Consider the following 23,890-nt stretch of genomic DNA (forward strand, 5'->3'; position numbering starts at 1 on the left):
GTCGATATATTGGACGACTATATTCGGACACCGGAAAGGTTCCGAGTGATTCGAGTATTTATCGGAGTACCGGAGAGTTACGGGAATTCGTCGCGGAGTATATGGGCCTTATTGGGCTTTAGGGCGAGAGAGAGAGGGGCTGCCTAGGGCAGGCCACGCGCCTCCCCAAGGTCTAGTTCGAATTGGACTAAGGGGAGGGGCAGCGCCCCCTCCTTCTTTCTCTTCTCTCTTCCCCTTCCTTCTCTCCTACCCCTACTACTTGGAAGGGGGGAATCCTACTCCCGGTGGGAGTAGGACTCCTCCAGGGCGCGCCATAGAGAGGGCCAGCCCCTCCCCTCCTCCACTCCTTTATATACGGGGAGGGGGCACCCCATGGACACACAAGTTGATCATTGATCTTTTAGCCGTGTGCGGTGCCCCCCTCCACCATAATCCACCTCGGTCATATCGTAGCGGTGCTTAGGCGAAGCCCTGCGTCGGTAGCATCATCATCACCGTCATCACGCCGTCGTGCTGACGGAACTCTCCCTCGAAGCTCTACTGGATCGTGAGTTCGTGGGACGTCACCGAGCTGAACGTGTGCTGAACTCGGAGGTGCCGTGTGTTCGGTACTTGGATCGATCGGATCGTGAAGACGTATGACTACATCAACCGCGTTGTCATAACACTTCCGCTTATGATCTACGAGGGTACGTGGACAACACTCTCCCCTCTCGTTGCTATGCATCACCATGATCTTGCGTCTGCGTAGGAAATTTTTGGAAATTACTATGTTCCCCAACAGTACCGAGTCCAGCAAGGAGGAGGAGGTGACGGCAGCGCAGAGGGAGGGGGGGGGCGATGGGGGAGGACTGGCGTGGGGGGGGGGGAGGGGGTTGAGGGGGAGATCGAGTGAGTGTGAGTGGATCGGATAGAGGAGAGTGGGGGGGGGGTGGGGTGGGAGATGGAATGCTTAGCAGTAGCGCGCTATAGAGAAAGGCGCTACTGCTAAACGACCTAGAAGAACGCCTTTCACAAAGAATGCGCTACTGCTATTGATACGTCTCCAACGTATCTATAATTTTTGATTGCTTCATGCTATATTATATTATGTTTTGGATGATTAATGGGCTTTCTTATACACTTTTATATTATTTTTGGGACTAACCTATTAACCGGAGGCCCAGCCCAAATTGCTGTTTTTGCCTATTTCAGTGTTTCGCAGAAAAAGAATATCAAACGGAGTCCAAACGGAATGAAACCTTGGGGAACGTGATTTTCGGAACAAACGTGATCCAGAGGACTTGGAGTCTACGTCAAGAAATCAACCAGGAGAGCACGAGGCAGGGGGCGCGCCCTCCACCCTCGTGGGGCACATGTTGCTCCACTGACGTACTTCTTCCTCCTATATATACCTACGTACCCCCAAACCAACAGAGGCATCCACGAAAACCCAATTCCACCGCCGCAACCTTCTGTACCCGTGAGATCCCATCTTGGGGCCTTTTCCGGCGTCCTGCCGGAGGGGGCATTGATCACGGAGGGCTTCTACATCAACACCATAGCCTCTCCGATGATGTGTGAGTAGTTTACCTCAAACCTTCGGGTCCATAGTTATTAGCTAGATGGCTTCTTCTCTCTCCTTCGATCTCAATACAAAGTTCTCCATGATTCTCGTGGAGATCTATTCGATGTAATCTTCTTTTGCGATGTGTTTGTTGAGACCGATGAATTGTGGGTTTATGATCAAGTTTATCTATGAACAATATTTGAATCTTCTCTGAATTCTTTTATGTATGATTGGTTATCTTTGCAAGTCTCTTCGAATTATTAGTTTGGTTTGGCCTACTAGATTGATCTTTCTTGCAATGGGAGAAGTGCTTAGCTTTGGGTTCAATCTTGCTGTGTCCTTTCCCAGCGACAGCAGGGGCAGCAAGGCACGTATTGTATTGTTGCCATCGAGGATAACAAGATGGGGTTTATTTCATATTGCATGATTTTATCCCTCTACATCATGTCATCATACTTAAAGCATTACTCTGTTCTTATGAACTTAATACTCTAGATGCATGCTGGATAGCGGTCAATGTGTGGAGTAATAGTAGTAGATGCAGGCAGGAGTCGGTCTACTTGTCACGGACGTGATGCCTATATACATGATCATACCTAGATATTCTCATAACTATGCTCAATTCTATCAATTGCTCAACAGTAATTTGTTCACCCACCGTAATACTTATGCTCTCGAGAGAAGCCACTAGTGAAACATATGGCCCCCGGGTCTATTTTCCATCATATTAATCTTCCAACACTTAGCTATTTTTATTGCCTTTTATTTTGCTTTGCATCTTTATTATAAAAATACCAAAAATATTATCTTATCATATCTATCAGATCTCACTCTCGTAAGTGACCGTGAAGGGATTGACAACCCCTTTATTGCGTTGGTTGAGAGGTTTTTATTTGTTTGTGTAGGTGCGAGGGACTTGGGCGTGGCCTCCTACTGGATTGATACCTTGGTTCTAAAAAACTGAGGGAAATACTTACGCTACTTTACTGCATCACCCTTTCCTCTTCAAGGGAAAACCAACGCAGTGCTCAAGAGGTAGCAAGAAGGATTTCTGGCGCCGTTGCCGGGGCGCAAAGTCAAGTCAAGATTTGATCTCCCGTCAACGAGCCATTTATGGCGCCGTTGCCGGGGAGGCTACGCACAAGTCAAGACATACCAAGTACCCATCACTAACTCATCTCCCTCGCATTACATTATTTGCCATTTGCCTCTCGTTTTCCTCTCCCCCACTTCACCCTTGCCGTTTTATTCGCCCTCTCTTTTCCGTTCGCCTCTTTTCCGCTTGTTTCATCGTTATGGCTAGTCCTTTATCCACTCCTTTATCTCCCGAGAATGAAGTTCTTAATTTTAAACAAAGGGAGGGAGAAATCTAAAAGATGCTTGGTATAGAATCTGCAATGCTCAAAATAGATCTACCCGAAAGCAATCTACTACCATTCTTCTTCGCAATTTTTATGTAGCATCACCCCTTGGTATAGATATATTCTCGATACCATTACCGGAGGGAATTTCTTGGGTAGCCATACTTTTGATTCTTATAATGCTATGATAGATTTATTTGGCCCACCACCTCTTTTGGTTAATGGGACTATGTTAACTTTGGAACATGTGATGCAAAGGCTTGAAATTATTGAAAATAAAGTTGCCACTACGGAATTGATTGAGAATTTGGATAAAAAGATCCATAATAAAATTACTCAATATGGATCTAAGGTAGGAGTCACTTTGAATTTTTTTAAAGAAAAGGAACCCATAGTTAATGAAAGAATAATTCAAGATTCTACTAGAATCGATAAACTTGAGGGTATCATTACAAACTTGGGGACCGCCTTTTCTTCCGTAAAGAACACTTCCAATCATCCTACCAAAATTGCCAAGCTTATGTATGTTCCTAAAAATAAGGGTGAATCCTCTAGTAAGGAAACTGCTATCATTAAGGAACCATTTGCTACAAATGATTTTTTCGATTTCGTTCCTAGAAGTTTGATAATTAATAGAAATAAAGAAACTCCTAAGGGTTATAGGTGTCTTATTGAAGAATTGCCTACCAAAGATAGCAATACCTAGATCTATCCTTGCTTTTATGCCTAGCTAGGGGCGTTAAACGATAGCGCTTGTTGGGAGGCAACCCAATTTTATTTTAGTTTTTTTGCTTTTTTGCTTCTGTTTAGGAATAAACCTTTGATCTAGCCTCTGGTTAGATTTGTTTTTATGTTTTAATTAGTGTTTGTTCCAAGTTAAACCTATAGGATCTTCTTGGATGATAGTTATTTGATCTTGCTGAAAATTCCAGAAACTTTCTGTTCACGAAAACAATTGTTAAAAATCACCAGAACTTGATAAAATACTGATTCCAATTGCTGATGATCAATAAAAAATTTGTCTAGGTCTTATTATTTTGGTAGATTTTTTTGAGTTCCAGAAGTTTGCGTTAGTTACAGATTACTACAGACTGTTCTGTTTTTGACAGATTCTGTTTTTCGAATGTTGTTTGCTTATTTTGATGAATCTATGGCTAATAAAATAGTTTATAAACCATAGAGAAGTTGGAATACAGTAGGTTTAACACCAATATAAATAAAGAATGAGTTCATTACAGTACCTTGAAGTGGTGTTTTGTTTTCTTTCGCTAACGGAGCTCACGAGATTTTCTGCTAAGTTTTGTGTTGTGAAGTTTTCAAGTTTTGGGTAAAAGATTTGATGAATTATGGAACAAGGAGTGGAAAGAGCCTAAGCTTGGGGATGCCCATGGCACCCCAAGATAATCTAAGGACACCAAAAAGCCAAAGCTTGGGGATGCCCCGGAAGGCATCCCCTCTTTCGTCTACTTCCATCGGTAACTTTACTTGGAGCTATATTTTTATTCACCACATGATATGTGTTTTGCTTGGAGTGTCTTGTATTATTTGAGTCTTTGCTTTTTAGTTTACCACAATCATCTTTGCTGTACACACCTTTTGAGAGAGACACACATGATTCGGAATTTATTAGAATACTCTATGCGCTTCGCTTATATCTTTTGAGCTATATAGTTTTTGCTCTAGTGCTTCACTTATATCTTTTAGAGCACGGCGGTGGTTTTGTTTTATAGAAACTATTATTCTCTCATGCTTCACTTATATTATTTTGAGAGTCTTAAAAAGCATGGTAATTTGCTTAAATTGGGAAATTAATCCTAATATGTCAGGTATTCAAGACTAGTAAAAAACTTGCTTATGAGTGTGTTGAATACTAAGATAAGTTTGATGCTTGATGATTGTTTTGAGATATGGAGGTAGTGATATTAAAGTTGTGCTAGTTGAGTAGTTGTGAAATTGAGAAATACTTGTGTTGAAGTTTGCAAGTCCCGTAGCATGCACGTATGGTAAAGGTTATGTAACAAATTTGAAACATGAGGTGTTCTTTGATTGTCTTCCTTATGAGTGGCGGTCGGGGACGAGCGATGGTCTTTTCCTACCAATCTATCCCCCTAGGAGCATGCCCGTAGTGCTTGGTTTTTGATGACTTATAGATTTTTGCAATAAGTATGTGAGTTCTTTATGACTAATGTTGAGTCCATGGATTATACGCACTCTTACCCTTCCATCATTGCTAGCCTCTTCAGTACCGTGCATTGCCCTTTCTCACATTGAGAGTTGGTGCAAACTTCACCGGTGCATCCAAACCCCGTGATATGATACGCTCTGTCACACATAAACCTCCTTATATCTTCCTCAAAACAGCCACCATACCTACCTATTATGGCATTTCCATAGCCATTCCGAGATATATTGCCATGCAACTTTCCACCGTTCCGTTTATCATGACACGTTCAATCATTGTCATATTGCTTTGCATGATCATGTAGTTGACATCGTATTTGTGGCAAAGCCACCGTTCATAATTTTTCATACATGTCACTCTTGGTTCATTGCCTATCCCGGTATACCGCCGGAGGCATTCATATAGAGTCATACTTTGTTCTAGTATCGAATTGTAATCATTGAGTTGTAAATAAATAGAAGTGTGATGATCATCATTCATAGAGCATTGTCCCAATAAAAAAAAGGAAAAACAGAGAAAGGCCAAATAAAAAAAGGGAGGCCCAAAAAAAAAGAGAGAAAATAAAAAGGGACAATGCTACTATCCTTTTTCCACACTTGTGCTTGAAAGTAGCACCGTGATCTTCATGATAGAGAGTCTCTTGTTTTATCATTTTCATATACTAGTGGGAATTTTTCATTATAGAACTTGGCTTGTATATTCCAACAATGGGCTTCCTCAAATGCCCTAGGTCTTCGTGAGCAAGCAAGTTGGATGCACACCCACTTAGTTTCTTTTGTTGAGCTTTCATGCATTTATAGCTCTAGTGCATCTGTTGCATGGCAATCCCTACTCCTTGCATTAACATCAATCGATGGTCATCTCCATATCCCGTTGATTAGCCGCGTTGATGTGAGACTTTCTCCTTTTTTGTCTACTCCACATAACCCCCATCATTATATTCTATTCCACCCATAGTGCTATATCCATGGCTCACGCTCATGTATTGCGTGAAGGTTGAAAAAGTTTGAGATTACTAAAATATGAAACAATTGCTTGGCTTGTCATCGGGGTTGTGCATGATGAGAGCATTCTTGTGTGACGAAAATGGAGCATGACTAAACTATATGATTTTGTAGGGATGAACTTTCTTTGGCCATGTTATTTTGAGAAGACATAATTGCTTAGTTAGTATGCTTGAAGTATTATTACTTTTATGTCAATATTAAACTTTTATCTTGAATCTTTCGGATCTGAATATTCATACCACAATTAAGAGGGTTACATAAAAAAATTATGCCAAGTAGCATTCCGCATCAAAAATTCTGTTTTTATCATTTACCTACTCGAGGACGAGCAGGAATTAAGCTTGGGGATGCTTGATACGTCTCCAACGTATCTATAATTTTTGATTGCTTCATGCTATATTATATTCTGTTTTGGATGATTAATGGGCTTTGTTATACACTTTTATATTATTTTTGGGACTAACCTATTAACCGGAGGCCCAGCCTAAATTGCTGTTTTTTTGCCTATTTCAGTGTTTCGCAGAAAAAGAATATCAAACGGAGTCCAAATGAAATGAAACCTTCAGGAACGTGATTTTCGGAACAAACGTGATCCAGAGGACTTGGAGTCTACGTCAAGAAATCAACTAGGAGAGCACGAGGCAGGGGGCGCGCCTACCCCACTGGGCGCGCCCTCCACCCTCGTGGGGCCCACGTTGCTCCACCGACGTACTTCTTCCTCCTATATATACCTACGTACCCCCCAAACCAACAGAGGCATCCACGAAAACCTAATTCCACCGCCGCAACCTTCTGTACCCGTGAGATCCCATCTTGGGGCCTTTTCCGGCGTCCTGCCGGAGGGGCATTGATCACGGAGGGCTTCTACATCAACACCATAGCCTCTCCGATGATGTGATGTAATCTTCTTTTGCGGTGTGTTTGTTGAGACCAACACTAGTAGAAAAGGGGGCTTTTGTCCCGATTGGTAAGGGCCTTTAGTCCCGGTTTTTGAACCGGGACTAAAGGGTCGTTACTAATGCCTCCCCCCTTTAGTCCCGGTTCTTACACGAACCGGGACTAAAGGCCGTCCATGTGGACGCAGCCTGGAGCTCCACCTTTAGTCCCGGTTGGTGTTACCAACCGGGACTAAAGAAAATTTTATGATATTTTTTTTTTGAATTTTTTTTGCGAATTTTTTTAATTTTTTTTTTGATTTTCAAATTTCTGAATTATTTTAACCTCTAATCTCTAATCACCACCCCTCATCACTGCTCAATTTATCCTCTAATCTCTAATCACCCCTCACCATTCCAAATCATCTAACTTCCCGGACGGTCACCCATCCTCTCACTACTCCAGCCTAAGCACGCTTAACTTCTGGGTTCTATTCTCCCTCGTTTCCAAGTCTGCACTTGTTGTTTTCCTGACAATAGTAAGATGTCAATTCTATTAACCCTCAGGAATTTAGCTTGAGCATGAAGTGACACATTTCACTGTTTGAGTTTGAAACTATTGTTTTAAAAAACAATAATTATTTAGTAACACTAATATTTCTGGAATAATTAGTTTGACCATTGTTTGACCATAGTTTGACCAGATTTGACCAAAATTCAAAAAAACTGAAATAATTATTTAGTAACACTAATATTCTAGAATAATTAGTTCGACCATTGTTTGACCACAGTTTGACTACAATTTGAATTTTTTTGAATTTTTTTGCCTCTCCAGATCTTAAAAGCCCCGTATCTTTTTTCTGTTAGGTTTTTGAGGATTTTGAAAATGTATAACGGGGTTCCCCCTAGTAAAATTCAGATGTAACTTTTCGAGTAGATGATTTTTCATATAAAAAACTTTTTCATCCGAGTTCGTATGCAAAAGTTACGCCCATTTAAAAAATTCCAGAGAGATTTTGCAAATAAAGTCGAAATTCATATTTGTTAATTTTCCCAACAACTAGACCACATATCACATGGGAAACTTATTTTATTTTATTTTTTTTGACATTTCCATCATTTTCTTTTGTTTTTTCTAAAACTGAAAAGGCGGTCGGGGGGGGGGGGGGGGGGGGTTGAAAATGGGTCCTTTAGTACCGGTTCGTGCCATGAACCGGTACTAATGCCTCAAATCCCATTAGTACCGGTTGGTGGCACCAACCGGGACTAAAGGACTAACCTTTAGTCCCGGTTGGTGCCACCAACCGGTACTAATGGGCATCGCACCCTTTAGTCCCGGTTCGTGGCACCAACCGGGACTAAAGGGCCCAGGTGAACCGGGACTAATGCCTTAGCCGCACGAACCGGGACCAACGCTCACATTAGTCCCGGTTCGTGACTGAACCGGGACTAATGTGAATATTGCCCTGTGACGAAAGCCCTGTTTTGTACTGGTGCGATGAATTGTGGGTTTATGATCAAGTTTATCTATGAACAATATTTGAATCTTCTCTGAATTCTTTTATGTATGATTGGTTATCCTTGCAAGTCTCTTCGAATTATCAGTTTGGTTTGGCCTACTACATTGATCTTTCTTGCAATGGGAGAAGTGCTTAGCTTTGGGTTCAATCTTGCGGTGTCCTTTCCCAGTGACAGCAGGGGCAGCAAGGCACGTATTGTATTGTTGCCATCGAGGATAACAAGATGGGGTTTATTTCATATTGGATGAGTTTATCCCTCTACATCATGTCATCATACTTAAAGCATTACTCTGTTCTTATGAACTGAATACTCTAGATGCATGCTGGATAGCGGTCGATGTGTGGAGTAATAGTAGTAGATGTAGGCAGGAGTCGGTCTACTTGTCACGGACGTGATGCCTATATACATGATCATACCTAGATATTCTCATAACTATGCTCAATTCTATCAATTGCTCAACAGTAATTTGTTCACCTACCGTAATAATTATGCTGTCGAGAGAAGCCACTAGTGAAACCTATGGCCCCCGGGTCTATTTTCCATCATATTAATCTTCCAACACTTAGCTATTTTTATTGCCTTTTATTTTACTTTGCATCTTTATTATAAAAATACGAAAAATATTATCTTATCATATCTATCAGATCTCACTTTCGTAAGTGACCGTGAAGGGATTGACAACCCCTTTATTGCGTTGGTTGCGAGGTTTTTATTTGTTTGTGTAGGTGCGAGGGACTTGGGCGTGGCCTCCTACTGGATTGATACCTTGGTTCTAAAAAACTGAGGGAAATACTTACGCTACTTTACTGCATCACCCTTTCCTCTTCAAGGGAAAACCAACGCAGTGCTCAAGAGATAGCAGCTATGTGTCAGCATGTAAAAATAGACGTCAAAAATACATTGATCATCAATGATCTTTTGTGTACAATCTGATTTTTCAATATGAGTCCTCACCGGTTTACTAACCGGGGAAGACTCGTATTGCGGCCACAAATTTTACACATAGAGTTCAGTGAAGACCAAGTGCTTGTGATAGTTTGAGAAGTAACATATTTATGGTGGTAGAAACCCTCTTCACGGACATTTTTATATATGACATGTTTAAAAAAATATGTGACGAACATTTTTTCAAAATACCGGTTAAACATTTATGCGCACAATGGCAAACCTTTTTTTATTTCGCATACATTTTTCTCCATTTTACAGCTGTTTTTATATTCTTTTAATCTATTAAATCTATGAGACAAATCTCCCACAAAAAATCTATGAAACAAATAAATTCGCAAGATAATACTTCTCCGTCCCATAATGTAATACGTTTTTTAATCGTCTTATATTATTGGGACGGAGGGAGTATAAATCGACAATTGAACCGGCAAAATTGAAGTTTTTTTTTTCTTTTTTTGCGGAGAGTTGAAGGTTTGTGATTCTTCCTAAATCAGACCAAGACTTCACGGCCCAATCGAGCAACGGAGAGAAAATTAAGAAGGAGAATTCCATGGTTTCCAATTCCTTCCCTCACGCTCGACGGCGCCGCCGTCGCCTCTTTATTCCGTTGTCATGTCCACCCCGGCGGATCGCTCTCTGCCGCGGGAGGAAGGTCGCGCCTCGACTCGACTCAGGTGTCAGGTACACGAAAGCACCAGGATCGTCGTCTTCCCTCCTCCTAGCGACCCCCTTACCTTTCCTCCATCTCTGTTTGCGCAGATCGCCCTCTTCTCCCCGCAGCGGCATGGCGTTCGAGAGATTCACCGACGATCTCCTCGTGGAGATCCTCTCCCGCATCCCCGCCATGTCTCTCCGCCGCCTCAAGTGCGTCTCCAAGCACTGGCTCTACCTCATCGACCACCCCGACCACCGCAAAAAGCTCCCCCAACCCCTCGCCGGCTTCCTCTACACCAGCAGCACCACCGGGGAGTTGCTTACGGTTTCATCTTTCCGCTTCACCAGTCTCTCGAGGGGATGCCGCGCTCCTCTCATAGACACGTCTTTCGCCTTCCTGCCCAACCACCAGCGCGTCGATCTTTTAGACTGCTGTAGCGGCCTCCTCCTCTGCCGCTGGCACGCCGCCGGGGCCGACGAATGCCGTTACATCGTGTGCAATCCCGCGAGAAAGGAGTGGGTCATGCTACCTGAACCCAGCAAGGCCGAGGAGGTGAGCACTGTACGCCTGGGTTTCGATCCGGCCGTGTCTTCCCACTTCTATGTGTTTATTATGTTGCTGGAGGAGATCGACGGTGACTTCTACCACACCAGAGTGAATGTGTATTCGTCGGAAACCGGACGGTGGGCTCGTAAGGAAAAGAGATGGGACGAGTCTATTTTTCCTTTTGGTCATCAGCTCCGGTCTACTGTATTCCTCAACGGTTGTATGCATTTTCACGCATATAGCTTCAAGTCATACGATTGTCTAGTTGCAGTGGACACAGAAGGGGAGACATGGACGATCTTCCATCTCCCTCCTGGCCTGTTTAATGGTTTTCTTCATCAGTCACATGGTTGCTTGCATTATTCCACTTTCCTGTATGATGCTGATAGCAGGTTTCCAATAGTGGTTTATGTTCTCGAGGACTATAACAAAAAAGAGTGGATGTTGAAGCATAGCATTGTAACTGGATGGACACAACGTATTAGTCACAGTTGGATGGCGATTCATCCGGAGTGTGACTTGATGTTCTTCACAGAGGGACAGGATACCAAATTCATGTCTATGATGTGCTATAATATGGATCGTCAGCAAGTAAAAGAGGTCTCCAATCTTGACTATGGGGACCCACCATACCTACCATATGTACCATTCTATGCGGCGTTACAATCATTGCACTCGTGAAAACAATAGTTGACTCTGGACTTTATTTGGTGCAATGGTAGTTCAGTAATGAGGCAACTTGTCTGATTCCTCTTAGATTTGTTCGCGTAGTAGTGTTGAAGGGGGAAATGTTATGATCATGTTGTAAAAGACATGATAAGTGATTATTATGGAGTATCTTCAAGTTGCAGTTTGGGTAAGTATATGCATGTTATTGACAGAGACCTAGTAAATGATTGCTTCATCTGCTACTGATACAATGTGTGAGATCAATTTTTTTTTCTTTAATGTGCTAGACATTTGTTTTCTAATTGAGAAACACTTTGGATGATTGCATTCTCGCTTCCTTTTATTCTAGTTAATTGTGGCTTGTTTAAATAGAAAATGGTGCTAGCTGAACACCATGAAGCTGTGCATCAGTTTTTGGATGAACTATCCATTCTTTTGTTATGATACTTTATTTTTCAAACACAACATTGCTTCGGAGCACTTGAAAGATGTCCTCTTTGTGTTGTAGCAGTTGGTTGACAAAATTTTCCACACACATAAAACTGCACAGCAGTCCACTATGCCACTTTACAACGTTTTATCTATATTTTGTTTTTTGACGTTCTCTAACACTAAATAACAAGTGGTTGTGTCGTCAAAGTTCATTGCATGCACTTGCCGCCACACCAGTGAAAACATTGTCTTCGTTCTGGTTATATAACTTATAAGTGGATTGAAAGACGTGATTCTGAAGATTTGAAACTGTAGGGTGGACCAAATTCATCTGCTATAATACGGGAAGCCGGCAAGTTGAAGTGTTCTGCAACCGTGAAGATGGCCACCCGCCATTTCTGCCATATGTGTCACTCTACTCAGAATTACATTCTTTGCCTTGAGAAATCGATCTTCTACCTGTTATGTTATACTCCAAATTCAAGTATAAAAAGAAAGGCTAGCTTCTGATGAGCAAGCGGAGCGTAGCGTCGCCGGTAGGCTTGGGCCGAAGCGGAGCGTAGCAAGTCTGCAACACTTCATCCTTCTTTTGGGGGCATTCAGGTTGTCACTCTGTTAGTTTATAGTATGCACAACAAGCCAAAATTATGAATGCATGCTCTGGGTTTTTGCACTTAAATTGTTGTACTGCAGCAAAATGTTTTGGGTTAATCACAATTATGAATGAATGTTCCGGGTACACTTAAAGTTTGCTACTACAAAATCCTTTATACAACTTATTCACAACTTTTTTCCAGGCAAATACTTATTCATATGGCATTAATGTTTGGGCAACGCTAAGCTTCAGCCAGTTGATAATCTAAAAAGATCCGCCATCTCCCAGACCGTCGCATGGAGAGGCAGAGGTAACTATAAAATCTTGCAACAAGCTCAATGTTGCGCTCGCCTCTCTGCAGCAACGAGCTTGTTGAAATCTTTTTTCCTTCGATCTCCGCAACAACGGCTATGTTTCGCTCGTCTATCTGCAATAACTGATTTCTTGCAAAAAAAATGCCTCCTAATATCTGCAACGACGACCTTGTTGAGCTCGCCCTTCTGCAACAAGAGCCTTGTTGCAGAAACTTTTTTGAACAATTTTTTCCAGACCTTTTTTCCCTCCGATCTCTGTAATAGAGGTATTGTCGCAGAAACGTTTCTGACAGAGGTGCTGTTGTAGAATCGACATGTCCATTTTCTTTACTTAACCTTTTTTCCCTCCGATCTCTGCAACAGAGGTGTTGTTGTAGAAACCATTGTAACAAAGGTGTTGTTGCAGAGTTAGCATGTACATCAGGGATCTGCGGCGCTGCCGTCGCCCAATGTACGCCTAATCGGCTGGTGAGCTCACCGGAGCAACTCGCTGCCATGGCCGCACCTCGTTCTCCCCTAGCTCATTGCAGACCTTTGCAACACCTCAGATGTTGCCGTAGGAGACGGTGGCGGTTGCGGTTTCATGGTAGAGGTAGAGGGACTCGGCAGTGTACCAGCGGGTGGGAAGGGGCAGGTGGTGAGCGAAACCACGGGGACACGTGGCTACTGTTGGAGCAGGTCGATGCATTAGTAGGAATCCGCCATTATCGTTAAGCTCCTAGATACGCCTGTAAAATGATACACACCTCCCGCTGTCTGTCGTTTACATTTCAGGCAAAAATTACACTACGGCCCGTAATATACATCTTTTTTTAAGGCTCCAGTAATATACACCCATAAATTAAATCTGGACATATCAAGTTACACCGATTCCAAGCAGGGCCTTAATGTTTATAGTGCACTCTGTTTTGTTTGACTCATGGCGATTTAAGTTTTTTTTACGCAAATGGCTATTTAAGTAAACAAATACTTGTATTTTTTTATGTCAACCCTGTTGCCTGCCTCTCCTTGGCCCACAAAAGAGGCCTACCAACGAGAATCTACTAACCCACTGACCTAGCCCTTTTCTCTCTAGCTGACGGCCCAACAACTGGACCTGCAGTGCAGTTCAACCAATTCGCTCGGAAAATCCTATGTGACGCACATTGCGTCAAGCTGTCGACGCTCCGCACAGGGTTCCCGACCGATCGATGCGATCTGGGCCGGCCGGTTAACGGTTAGAGTAGCTAGTACGGGAGGGTGCTTTTTTCCCCGGTTTTGGGTACCTTCTAGAAGGTTCCACGACTCGGTTTTTTTCCTGTTGTTTTTGTGGCTGGTTTTCTTTTTCGTTTTTTTTAAGTTTATTTTTTTATTTTCGTTTTGGTTTTTATCATTCCTGTTTCTTTTTCTTTTTCTTTTCTTTTCTTTTTCTCTTTCTTTCTTAAAAAATTCGCGAAATATAAAAATGTATAGAATTCAAAATTGTTTGCAAATTGAAAATATGTTTGGGGTTTTCAAAAAAATATTCGTGTTTTCAAAAAAATGTTCACAAATTTGGAAAAATGTTCGTGTTTTCAGAATTTGTTTTTCAAATTTTAGCAAAATATGCATTTTCAAAAGTGTTCGCGTTTTTTGGGGAAAACATTCAGTTTTTGAAAGATTGCACATTTTTCTAAAAGTGTTCGTGTTTTTATAAAATGTTCTCAATTTTTTTTAAAAATTGCGTTTCCAAAATTTTCAAAAAGGTGAAAATTGTCCAATTTTCAAAAAATCTTCATGCTTTAAAAAAAGTTCACAAATGTCACATTGTGTCAACATAATGTTCACAACTTGAAAAAAATGTTTGTGCTTTCAAAATATGTTCAAAAATTCAAAACAATGTTCGCGTTTGCAGTTTTGGGAACATTCTAGGAAGTTCTTGAACCGGGTTTTTTTCTGATTCAATTTCTTTTTTTTCCTTTTTTCCTGTTTATTTTCTATCTTTTTTTCTGTTCCTGGAAAAATGTCTGTGTTTCTTTTTAACTTGCCCAAAAATTTATAAAAATGTTTGAACTTAACAAAATATGGGAGTTTCAAAAAAACTTTGTTATCAAAAAATATTCTCGTTTTCAAAAAATGATCATGTTTCCAAAAATGTTTCACGTTTTCAAATTTCTTCTCCAGATTCGAACAATGTTGCTGTTTTAAAAAATCTTTTGCATTTCAAAAAATTGGTCCTGTTTTCAGAAGTTGTTCGAAAATTTCAAAAAGGTTTCTGTTACCGAAAATTGTTCATGTTTTCATATTTGTTCTGCAGTTTCAAAAAATGTTCGCGTTTTAATTGTTTTTGGTATTTGATAAATTGTTCCCATTTTAAAAAATTGTTCACAAATGAATTTTTTTTGACTATTTTCTAATTGTTTTGGGGGTTTTATAAACTGTTCAAGTTTTCTAATTTTCTTAAGAGATTAAAATTCTTTTTTTTCATTTTTAGAAAATGTTCATATGTAAAAATAATGTTGATGGTTTTAAAAAATGTTCGTATTTTTAGAAAAAGCTTGTATTTTGCAAAACGAAAAATAAAAATTGAAACTGTTCGCTTGTCATAAAACATGTCATTTTCAAAAACTATATCAGATTTCTATAAATATGAACAATTTTTAAATTGTGATTTTTTTCTAAATACGAATAATTTATGAAAAAACGAACATTTTGTTGAATTTGTGAACAAATTTCAGTATCGTGAACATTTTCTGGAATTTCGAGCAAAAAATCAAAAACACGAAAAAGAAAAATCAGAAAAAAAGGAAACAAAAGTTTGGATCTGCGTTGTTTTTGGTTCTTATAACATCGCGGTACCCTTGTGAACATTCGTGCTTATTATGTCTACTAGCTAGCACAGTGGTCTCTTAGATCGGATGTCCCGGGTTCGATCCCTACATTACACGGTTTTTTTATAGGTCAACAGACTCGCGCTGCAGTGCCCGTTCCACTGGTCGCTGGCTTGGGCCGGCCCAGTCAGGTATTCGCCCATGCGTGCGACCGGCAATTTGCCGCAAAGTGCGGCGCATAGGAGCTCTCAATTCGCTCCCCTCCACCTCGCTCGCCGCCGCCGCTTTCTTCGGCGCCATAGCCAGTCCCTTGGAGAGCTCTCGCCCGCGGGAGGAAGACCGGACTCCATCTCCTTTCAGGTACTGTTAGCATCATCATCAACATCAAACATCACGTCCATTTCTCCCCCACCTCCGATCCCGTGAGCTCTCCTCTTCTCGCCACAGCAAGTGCAAGACAGCAGCCGAGCGACTCACCGACGACCTCCTCGTGGAGATCCTCTCGCGCGTCCCGACCAAGTCGCTTTTCCGGTTCAAGTGCATCTCCAACTACTGGCTGAGCGTCATCGACCACCCCGACCACCGCAAAAAGCTCCCCCAAACCATCGCCGGCTTCTTCTACAGCAGCAGCAACACCGAGGACTGGCTTCTGGTATCGCCCGTCCTCTTCACCAGTGTATCGCAGAGACATGGCACTCCCATCGACGCCTCTTTCGCCTTCCTCCCCAACCACGGGCATGTCGAGTTATTGGACTGCTGCAACGGCCTTCTCCTCTGACGCTTGCACGGCGTCTTTGCCCAGGGGAATGGTTTATGTTATGTCGTCGTGTGCAATCCCGCCACAGAGAAGTGGGTCATGTTGCCGGACTCCGGCCAGGACAGCATCACCGTGTGCATCACACGTTTGGGATTCAACCCGGCCCTGTCTTCGCATTTCCATGTGTTTGAGCTGGTGGAGAAGGAGAATAGCCTGGACCCCGACCTCTCAGGAGTGGCAGTGTATTTGCCGGAAACCAGAGGTTGGGTTTATAAGGAGAACAGATGGAACAAACGTGTCTTGCTCATTGAACTTCAGTTATCATCTGTCTTTCTTAACGGCTATATGCATTTTCAAGTCGATAGCGGTGACTTTTCATGCTGTCTAGCTGTGGTGGACACGGTCAGGGAAACATGGATGAACTTCAATGTCCCTAGTGGTCTGGTTGACGGGTTTATTCAACAGTCACAAGGCCGCTTGCATTATGCCAATTTTCAGAGAGGTGCAGATGGTGGTGTTCTTCCACTCATAGTTTATGTTCTCGAGAGCTACCAAAGCAAAGAATGGACACTGAAGCACAACGTTGAAACTTCATGCATATTGGGAGGGACAGATTACTGCATTGATGGGTTTGATTGGATTGTAATTCAGCCGGAATGCAACTTGATATTCTTCGCCCTTGGGCAGGATCTCAAATTCATGTGCTATAATATGGATCGCCGGCAAGTCAAAGTGATCTGCAATCTTGAAGATGTGAAGCCTCCACATCTGCCATATGTGCCGTTGTATGCGGAGTTAGAGGCATTGCGCATTTGACATCAGTGGTAGTTCATATTTTGGTTGCACTTGATGTTGTCTGTACTTGTTTCTGTATACTATCAGTGGTTCTGTTCATCACTGCCTCCACGTGCTCAGTTAAATTTGCTCATTGTTTCAGCAAACCTACTATGATCATTTAGTGAAGGACTTATCAGTTATCATCATGCAGCTTAAGGTTATGTCTCCTGTTTGCAGTCGTGGGAATTAGAACTTTAGAAGCATGTTGCTGACAAAGACCAAGTAAAACTATTGCATATCTGCTATAATATGTGGGATCATATCTTTGGTGCTAAATGCCAATTACATGCGACCCGTTGTAAGTAGGAAACAGTACTTCCTCCATTCCCTTATACAAGACCACAAACTCTAATTACAGGTACCAAGGTAAAATTTAATGACTGCTTTGCAAGCCAACTTTTCTTCTCTTAACCGGGATCATTAGTACCACCGCATGCATGCAAGGGAGGAATGAGAAGGAAGTAGTACAGTGTCATTATGACTACATGCATGCAAATATTAAACAAGTTGCTAGTACGAGGAAACATCATTAATTTTTGTCTCGATTACTATTAATGTCCTTGTATAGATGCAAATTGTATTTTTCATGATGGCCTTGTATAAGGCTGGTCATAGTTGGGAGTAACTTATACTAGTGTCATGCATATGACACTAGTCTAAGTTACTACCTTCATAGTGTAAAGTAACATAGTAGTAGTGTCAATGTGGCTTCATTTAATAGCTTGTAGACTCATGTTGTCTTGGGAAGCGCTATGTTACAGTAACATATTATGTTACCACTTCTGATTAACTACTTGCCACATAAGCAAAAATTTCTCAAAGTGCGTATGTTACTACCTAAGTTACTCCCACTATGGCTAGCCTAAGGGAATGGAGAATTAGGAGAACAACAGCAATCATAATGTACACATAATTGATTCAGCTGACTGCTAGTCAGAAATCCATCCTGCTTGTTCATTGGTACATTTGTTCATGTAGGTGGGTTAAAATAGTCTATGCACTCCACTTCCCATGCTACTCCTTCTGATAGTTACATGATGTCTGTAATGTTGCACACACAATCCAGTCCAGTGCAGCGCTGTTTCTGAATTTTGTTTTTTGACGTGGTTGTGGCTATCATGGCTCCAGTTTCAGCTTCAGCTACCACACGGTTTAGCTTGGTTAGCCTGCATTCTTGTGTGGCCATATGATCAGTGGGGTGCCCCTTTTCCTTAGTCTCCTCCCTATTTCTTGATGTTGGGCAATTCTAGATGTTAGCTGAACAGTTAACTTGAAAAGCTTCAATTCTTAACTAGAAAGAATTTTCCTCAGAGATACTTTATATTGTCTTCTACAATGAACATTTTCTTAAAGTGGGATGTAGCTGCTATAGTGCTATATGTTATACAAGATGTGTCCCAATTAACAGAACAATAATATTTTTTTAGTGTTTAAGTGAAAGGTCTAATATTTTCTTTTCAATCGTGGTTTGTCTGATTTCGGTAATTCATATAGTAGTGCCTGTAACTGCAAGAATTGGCAGCTATGCTGAGGTTCTGGATCTTACTATTCTCACTCTCTTTTCAATGCAGTACAATATATATTATTTACTTAAGTTATCTGGATGTGCCAAAGCACATCCTGCTGATATGATAGTTCCGCATAATGATATTTGTCACAAACCGTGATGCTCGGACATAGTACATATTTACCATCAGGAGCTAACATCTAATGAATCATCTATTTAACATTTGTTCTTCAAACTTTAGTGTCCTTGCTATAGTGGTATATGTTAAACAAGATGTGTCCCAATCACTCTGTGTTAAGAGGACAATAATAAATTTTTTTAGTGTCCCAATCACTCTTTTCAATTGGGTTTTGTCTGATTTCGGTAATTCATATAGTAGTGCCCGCAACTGCAAGGATTGGCTGCTATACTGAGGTTCTGGATCAGCAGCCAATTTACTATTCTCACTCTGTTTCTTAATGCAGTACAGTATATATCACTCCATCCGCTCCATAATGTAGTGCCTATAGTTTTTTTAATAAATCAAACTTCGCAAATTTTGATCGTCTTTATTGAGAAAAATATTTACATTTGAAACACAAACTCCAGTGAAGTGATACAACATGGATCAAAAAATGTACCGTGTCCTGCTGCGACATTTCATCAAACAGGACTTGGGCAGTCCGGGCGCTGCCTGTACTTGTCCGCGTCCGTTGGAGTTGCAGCGAGTGGCACACCGACTCTGGCGCCTCCGGTTACGTCCAACCATCCGGAATCCCCCATTCGGACATAAGGTCGTTGTCGGTCGCGGGCGGGGTGGATGGTGGCTTCCTTGTCGGTGACAGGGCGGTAGCGTTTGGGGCGAGTTGGCGCAGAGGAGGGACACATCCATGTCAATGTCTACCACCTCCTTGGCCACAACTTCCTTCATCACCGCTTCCTGCTCACGCTACTGGGCGCACCGCTCCCTTCGGGCGACGTTCTCCGTCTTGCAGCCCACCCCCGTAGACTTCGTCGAGGCATCATCCATGTTGGCAATGGGGGACGGGGCACCCGGCAAGGACATCTAGGGCGGCGGATGGGGGCAGCGCCGCGAATGGAGGAGCAAGGGTAGAGGAGCGATGGCTCAGGCGTGGGAAATGGAGGACGGACGCGGGAGAAGGACGGTGGATTTGGTGGACTTGGTCAATTTAGTGCGGGTCTGGTCTATTTGGCCCAACATGGTGGACACGCCTAGGCATGTCCGGGCCCCCTTATCCGTCCCAGATATGAGAAGTTTGAAGGCCTCGTGCCGATAGATTGAGTCCGTTGAGAAGTTTGGATATGAGAAGTTTGAAGGCCGCTGACGATTGGGCCGTCAAAATAGGAGTTCTCTTGAGTCTGATCGATCAAATCTTTGTGATTGGACCGACTAAACCAGACTAAGTTAGCGGCCCCCTTCATATTTTGTCGGCCCAATCACCCAAAATTAAGAGCTCCTAGTTCCGAATAGGTCCTTCAGCTGGCTGATGCACGCGCAAGCGTCCGCCGCTTGCGTAGCTGTTAGATCGATCCATCAAGCGGACACGCTGGCCACAAGTCAGTCCCGCGCGTCCAGTCTTTTTCTTGCAATAGGGTCTTGTTTCAATAGATTTCTGCAACACAGGACTAGTTTCAGAAAGAAAGAAAAAACGATTCGGTGGTGAAGATTTGTTTTTCTGCAACTAGGGTCTTGTTTGAAAAGATTTCTGCAACATATCTTTTGTTTCAGAAAGAAAAGAAATGTTTCGGTTGTGAAGGTTTTTTTCCGCAACAAGGGTTTTATTTCAGAAACATAGCCGGAGTTGCAGCGGCGCAGGAGCGCCCGACGTTAGAGAGTGAGTGGTCAGACATTGCAACATGAGGCATGTTTCAGAAACATAGCTCCAGTTTCAGAAAACGCCGAAGAAGCGCCGGGCATGGGAGGTCGTCGTCGTCGTGCTCGATTGGAGCTAGCAGCTGCTCGTGTGGCTGAGACAGAGGAGAAGCAGCAACTCGGCGAGCGGGGCAAGGACTAGTCCCCCCCCCCCCGCGCCGACGATAGCGATTTTGCGGGGGTGGGGGCTGGCGCCGTGCTGGGTGTAGCTGTGTTAGGACGGCGGATAGGGGAATCCGTTTCTGAAACTAAGTGATTGTTGCAGGAAGTAAGGAGGTGGTCACGCGCTCGCGGTGGTTAGATCCGACGGCTGTCAGAGCGTTGATCCAATGGAGCTCCATGCGGTGGATGTTTGTAATACATCCGCCGGCGGATGCGTAGCGGCTCCCATAATACAAGTCTTTTATATCATTATCAGAATCAGAAAGTAAAATGAAATTGTTTATTTTCAACCGGCCGATCCATCCAGCTTCTAAACCGCCTGGTCCTAGCGACACGTGCCCCGCGTGAACCTGTCAATATGAACGCCTTATCCCCTCCGCGTCTCCCTTGTCTCCCACTCATTCTTTTCCTCCCAAATTCAGCTCAGCCATGGACGCATTCGATATGAGTCCCCCCATTGTTGCGAGCAGAACGGCGATCACCCCATGCCTTCTCCCACTCCGGCCGGCGGAGCTGTTGCCACCGCGAGTGGGCAATGACCCCTTCCAACAGGCAGGTTGGGGGCTTGGGGCTGGCTGTTGGGGAACGCAGTATTTCAAAAAAATTCCTACGATCACGCAAGATCTATCTAGGAGATGCATAGCAACGAGCGGGGAGAGTGTCTCCACGTACCCTCGTAGACTGAAAGCGGAAGCGTTAAGTAACGCGGTTGATGTAGTCGAACGTCTTCGCGATCCAACCAATCAAGTACCGAACGACGGCACCTCCGCGATCTGCACACGTTTAGCTCGATGACGTCCCTCGTACTCTTGATCCAGTTGAGGCCAAGGGAGAGTTTCATCAGCACGACGGCGTGGTGACGGTGATGATGAAGTTACCGGCGCAGGGCTTCGCCTAAGCACTACGACGATATGACCGAGGTGTAAAACTGTGGAGGGGGGCACCGCACACGGCTAAAGATCAACTTATGTGTCTTTGGGGTGCCCCCTCCCACGTATATAAAGGAGGGAGGGAGGAGGAGGCCGGCCAAGGGGTGGCGCGCCCAAAGGGGGGGAGTCCTACTCCAAGTAGGTTTGGCTCCCCCCTTTCCTATTCCTATTAGGAGAAGGAGGAAGGAGGAGCAGAGAAGAAGGAAAGGGGGGGCCGGCCCCCCAAACCCTAAACCAATTCGGTTTGGGCCTAGGGGGGCGCGCCCCACCACTTGCCCGCTGCCTCCTATCTCCACTAGGGCCCATTATGGCCCATTGACTCCCCGGGGGTTCCGGTTACCTCCCGGTACTCCAAAAAATATCCGATACACTTCGGAACCCTTCCGGTGTCCGAATATAACCTTCCAATATATCAATCTTTATTCTCGACCATTTCGAGACTCCTCGTCATGTCCGTGATCTCATCCGGGACTCCAAACAACCTTCGGTCATCAAATCACATAAACTCATAATACAAATCGTCATCGAACGTTAAGCGTGCGGACCCTACGGGTTCAAGAACTATGTAGACATGATCGAGACACATCTCCGGTCAATAACCAATAGCAGAACCTGGATGCTCATATTGGCTCCTACATATTCTACGAAGATCTTTATCGGTCAAACCGCATAACAACATACGTTGTTCCCTTTGTCATCGGTATGTTACTTGCCCGAGATTCGATCGTCGGTATCATCATACCTAGTTCAATCTCGTTACCGGCAAGTCTCTTTACTCATTCCGTAATGCATCATCCCGCAACTAACTCATTAGTCACATTGCTTGCAAGGCTTATAGTGATGTGCATTACCGAGAGGGCCCAGAGATACCCCTCCGATACACAGAGTGACAAATCCTAATCTCGATCTATGCCAACCCAACAAACACCTTCGGAGACACCTGTAGAGCATCTTTATAAGCACCCAGTTACGTTGTGACGTTTGATAGCACACAAGGTGTTCCTCCGGTATTCGGGAGTTGCATAATCTCATAGTCCGAGGAACATGTATAAGTCATGAAGAAAGCAGTAGCAATAAAACTAAACGATCATTATGCTAAGCTAATGGATGGGTCTTGTCCATCACATCATTCTCTAATGATGTGATCCCGTTCATCAAATGACAACACATGTCTATGGTTAGGAAACATAACCATCTTTGATTAACGAGCTAGTCAAGTAGAGGCATAATAGGGACACTCTGTTTTGTCTATGTATTCACACATGTACTAAGTTTCCGGTTAATACAATTCTAGCATGAATAATAAACATTTATCATGATATAAGGAAATATAAATAACAACTTTATTATTGCCTCTAGTGCATATTTCCTTCAGTCTCCCACTTGCACTGGAGTCAATAATCTAGTTCACATCGCCATGTGATTTAACACCAATAGTTCACATCGTCATGTGATTTAACACTCTGTAGTTCACATCGCCATGTGACCAATACTCAAAGGATTTACTAGAGTAAATAATCTAGTTCACATCGCTATGTGATTAACACCCAAGAGTAATAAGGTGTGATCATGTTTTGCTTGTGAGAGAAATTTAGTCAATGGGTCTGCCACATTCAGAGCCATATGTATTTTGGAAATTTTCTATGTCTACAATGCTCTACACGGAGCTACTCTAGCTAATTGCTCCCACTTTCAATATGTATCTAGATCGAGACTTAGAGTCATCCAGATCGGTGTCAAATCTTGCATCGACGTAACTCTTTATGACGAACTCTTTGTGACCTCCATAACCGAGAAATATTTCCTTAGTCCTCTAAGGATAATTTTGACCAATGTCCAGTGATCTACTCCTAGATCACTATTGTACTCCCTTGCCAAACTCAGGGCATGGTATACAATAGGCCTGGTACACAACATAGCATACTTCATAGAACCTATGACTGAGGCATAGGGAATGAATTTTCATTCTCTTTTTCTATTTTCTGCCGTGGTCGGGTTTTGAGTCTTTACTCAACTTCACACCTTGCAACACAGGCAAGAACTCCTTCTTTGACTGTTCCGTTTTGAACTACTTCAAAATCTTGTCAAGGTATGTACTCATTGAAAAAACTTATCAAGCGTCTTTTTCTATCTCTATAGATCTTGATGCTCAATATGTAAGCAGCTTTACCGAGGTCTTTCTTTGAAAAACTCCTTTCAAATACTCCTTTATGCTTTCCAGAAAAAAATTCTACATTATTTCCGATCAACAATATGTCATTCACATATACTTATCAGAAATGCTGTAGTGCTCCCACTCACTTTCTTGTAAATACAGGCTTCACCGCAAGTCTGTATAAAACTATATGCTTTGATCAACTCATCAAAGCATATATTCCAAAC

At 42.8% G+C, this 23,890-nt stretch overlaps 1 protein-coding gene and 1 pseudogene across 1 annotated transcript; both read left to right on the forward strand.

The window, feature by feature from the left end:
• The first annotated feature begins 10,188 nt into the window (after positions 1 to 10,188).
• On the forward strand, positions 10,189 to 11,325 carry LOC141020638 (F-box protein At5g07610-like). The gene has a single exon (XM_073506076.1). The coding sequence runs from the start codon at positions 10,228 to 10,230 to the stop codon at positions 11,323 to 11,325; it is 1,098 nt and encodes a 365-aa protein (XP_073362177.1). The 5' UTR covers positions 10,189 to 10,227.
• Positions 11,326 to 11,473: 148 nt separating this feature from the next.
• Positions 11,474 to 17,016, forward strand: LOC109784629 (F-box protein At5g07610-like; annotated as a pseudogene).
• Positions 17,017 to 23,890: the final 6,874 nt, after the last annotated feature.

The sequence above is a fragment of the Aegilops tauschii genome, unplaced genomic scaffold, assembly GCF_002575655.3.
Source record: "Aegilops tauschii subsp. strangulata cultivar AL8/78 unplaced genomic scaffold, Aet v6.0 Super-Scaffold_285, whole genome shotgun sequence".
NCBI classification, from domain to species: domain Eukaryota; kingdom Viridiplantae; phylum Streptophyta; class Magnoliopsida; order Poales; family Poaceae; genus Aegilops; species Aegilops tauschii.

Excerpts from the sequence above, each read along its gene's own strand:
- LOC141020638 (XM_073506076.1), top strand. The coding sequence starts at position 10,228 with ATGGCGTTCGAGAGATTCACCGACGATCTCCTCGTGGAGATCCTCTCC.